Genomic DNA, 3,756 nt, shown 5'->3' with positions numbered 1-3,756 from the left:
TTTCTTAGAAATAAGCACATCGTTACCTCATAAGACGCGGGCTAGAAAATAAGCACAAACCTTAGAAATAAGCACGGTATGGCAACCCTGCTGGTAACTGATACTGCGGTGAATTAGGTGTGAGAACGTTTCGCGTTACAGGGATAATAAAAGTACAGTATTTAGCGTTCACATTTGAATCTGTTACATTTCCATCTTCAGCCAGTCATGAGTTGAAAAAGAATAACGTCATATAGCACGTTGCTATTATGGATATAAATTTCGTTGAAAATACCAATGAAAATAACGAATGGTCGGCTAAAATAAATTCTGTGCTTCCCCCTGCATTATCCGCTCCTGCATATCAGAGTCAGAGTTATTTTAATTTTCACTTGAATCAATAAGTTTCAACATAAAAGTTCTTGAGTAAAATGAAAATGACAGGAGTTGTGAAGAACGGATTGCTCCGTCATCGGGTCTACAACACCTTTGGGATGAGCAAAAAATAAATAAAGAAACAAATAATATAGATCAGTAGCAATACATAACAATAGAAATACATTAATTTGCAGTGGAACTTGCATTCTCTAGTGACAGTGGTGGGATTCAAATTTTTCGTCAGCCGGTTTCTTCACAAAAGTCATATTTTTCATAAAAAATTTCGTGAGACGATTCTATAAAACCGGCTGAATCCCACCACTGTCTAGTGGTAACAATATCAAAATTGTGTCTTCTAATAAAACATTTCTGGGAACTAGACAGTTGCATCACGTTTACGGTATTGGTACCGTACAACATTGAGGCATAAATGTGAGGTTCGCATTTATCAAATAACTTCATAATGACCCCGATTGTTACATTGTGTTGCCTATTGTATAAACGCTAGCCTGGGTGTTGTAAAATAAACTGATTTATTTTTATTTATAGTTTCGTATTAAGTTTTGAGACACCGCCAGTAACCACGTCTATTATCTGTAACATGCCCAATCAGTAAAGTATATAATTGAGATATTGGCAAATAATGAGAAATAGTAGCTAGGTGTTAATTGAATTTAACGTATACATTTGGCACAAACTATTCATTGTTTACATCTGAAATTTTATATCCTTCCTATTTGAAGCCAAAGAGATCGAAGTCAGTCTTATACTTTTTGCGTATACCTTTTACTAGGTTTTCTGGTACTTCACCAATGTATCGTTCAAATGTGTCTGTGTTGGTCTGTTTTGACTTTTCGTAATTTCGGGGGAACGTTATATTTGTAATTGCAAGTTTATCCATGAAATCAACCATGTCGTCATCAATGGTTTCAATGTGAGCAATGTAATCGTATGATATTGAGCAAGGTAAACACAGTTTGTGATAAAGTTCCCAGTGTCTATCATACTCGTTTTCTTCTGTTAGGTAGGAAAAAAACTCTCCAAAGGAAGCCAACTTTCCTGTTTCGTTTTTTACAAATTGTTGGTGAATATTTTTTGATATTTTAGCAAATCCCCGATTCCAAGGATACTCATGCTCTAATTTATTTATATATGCTGATAATAATCTGTACAGTGGATCTCTTACAATGATGAGTTTCTGATACGTATCAAGTCGCTTCTGAATCTCAGTGACATTTTTGATGTTTTTCAAGTCCAGATGTTTGTCGCCAAGTTCATGAGCAAGCCATGATTTCACTGCCTGTGGATTTGTCTCAGTAACTATACCTTCCGTGATTAGAAGTAATTTCTTTATGCTTGAACATCCACATTTAGGAATCTCACACACCAAAAACTGAAATAAAACAAGTTATATATAGGTATTTATAAAAAAAAAAATGTGGAAGAAAACCATACTTTCAATACATTCGGGGTCGGAGGTTGGAGAAAAATTACAACAAAATACAATACAGTTGAAACAAAATTTACCAAAGTAAAGTAAAAAAACGCCATAGTTCATGAGCATGAACTATGCTCGCAATATATACGTAATTCGCGAAGGAGGGTCTGTCACGAACTGATGCTTGAATTTAAATATTTGTATACGGTTAATGATTTGTGATTACTAAATATTGCACGACTTCGCCGTTGGACGATGTTCCATACATTAGCAACATTTTCAGCATTTAACAATTTCCTCAGCAATCTACTTATGCTGACCTTAGTATACTAAAACAATTATTGCGGTGGATTTTTTCATATATAGTGACCTGAGTATACGATCCATCTTTGTGATTACGCTTTTTTGATATATACTATAAAAATAGGGTTATTCAAAAACTTTGATGAGTGATTTAATTAATACAATAAAATTATTAAGTTTTGCAAAATATATATATATTTAGATTACCCACTTAGGCCAAAACAACTACGAAATCGAGAAGTGCATTATAAAGCATAGAGCACAGAAGCAGAAAGTATATTGCCCAAACTATGAGTTTACCTTGTATTTATCGGTATATAATAACTTGACTTGCTGCAGCATTTGGCGTATATCATCAGTTTGCGTCACCATAGGCTTGTTCAAGCCTAATCGAAGACACCCATTGTGCAGATTGGATTTCCTATAATTTTGTCGAAGTTCAATTTCACTGAGAGCTTGTTTATGTTCGGATTTCCGGTGTAGGTAATGTTTTATCTACACAACAAAACACATAAAAAATAAACATATTATTTTTTTTGTCTTTCGTCAAATTGTCACTTTGTCAACTATAACTAAATATAAATTTTTCCTTAAACTGGAGGTAATTGATAAAATAGGTCAAATATGTTTTTGAATGAATGATTTCATTTTAAAGATTCAGTACTATTTTTTGCAAAAGAAGTCGTCACAGCTAGATTGGAAAATATCACACAATTTTAATCACAACACACTTATAGTGCACATACTCTAGTTTTCATAATGAACGAAAAAAAAAATATTGAAAACAAGCATGTTCAAGAGCAATAAAAATATTTACAACTTACTTTAAGGAAAAAAGCGACATGGACGACTAGCAATCCAAAAAGTAAACATTTCCATGTGGAGAATCTTTTCATGCTTCAGCATTCTAAATTACTAAAATTAGATTGGAATCTAAAACAAAAAATAAAGTAATCAGTAATCAGTAGTTTATTTTATCACCACATCGAAAATACACTTTTTACATACGAGATCAGGAAAAAAAAGTTCTAAATAAGACACAACTGCCCAATGACAGATACGTTATCAAAATGTTACTTTTGAATGGAAAATAAATTCAAAAAAATAGTTAACAGCAAACAAGAAATGAAACAAAATCGACAACCTTATAGCTACGGAATTCCAGTTTGAACCCTATAAAATAATCATATATAGCATGAATGAAAATAGACTCAAAAGTCATTTCTATAATTGGTTTTTATGGCAAGACGAAGGAATTGGGTTTCAAATCTTTTGAAAACTTGAGACCATCCACAAAATAATGATCAATGTGAAAAATTTAATTCTTGAGTTCTTAGAGACCCATCGCTGGTTTTAGGGCAAGCCTTTCTATATCTTTCCGTGAAACCATTTGAGTTATAATATTATTATTATAATATATTATATATTCAGAAAAGCGCTTCAAGACCTCAACTTAATAAAAAGGTATAAATAAAAAGTGATAATAGGAGATGTGGTGACTGTCTCGCTAGGAGCTGCAAAACATTTGCACCACTTGATTTCTAAAAATTAGAACCCGCAGTCTAACTAACATTATTAAAATTTACTATCATTTTGACTGTCTCGCTAGGAGCTGCAAAACATTTGCACCACTTGATTTCTAAAAATTAGAACCCGCA

General features: G+C 32.7%; 1 protein-coding gene across 1 annotated transcript; it reads right to left on the bottom strand.

Annotated features, from left to right (window-relative positions):
* Nucleotides 1-392: 392 nt before the first annotated feature.
* On the bottom strand, nt 393-3,036 carry LOC120330160 (carbohydrate sulfotransferase 14-like). The gene is made up of 3 exons (XM_039397021.2): nt 2,923-3,036; nt 2,399-2,593; nt 393-1,750 (listed from the first exon to the last, which is right to left on the bottom strand). The coding sequence occupies exons 1-3, from the start codon at nt 2,992-2,994 to the stop codon at nt 1,091-1,093; spliced, it is 927 nt and encodes a 308-aa protein (XP_039252955.2). The 5' UTR covers nt 2,995-3,036; the 3' UTR covers nt 393-1,090.
* Between the last annotated feature and the right edge of the window lie 720 nt (nt 3,037-3,756).

This window comes from Styela clava, chromosome 11 (assembly GCF_964204865.1).
Source record: "Styela clava chromosome 11, kaStyClav1.hap1.2, whole genome shotgun sequence".
Classification (NCBI taxonomy): domain Eukaryota; kingdom Metazoa; phylum Chordata; class Ascidiacea; order Stolidobranchia; family Styelidae; genus Styela; species Styela clava.
Note: the sequence above shows the minus strand (reverse complement) of the source record. Positions and strands in the feature narration are given on the sequence as shown.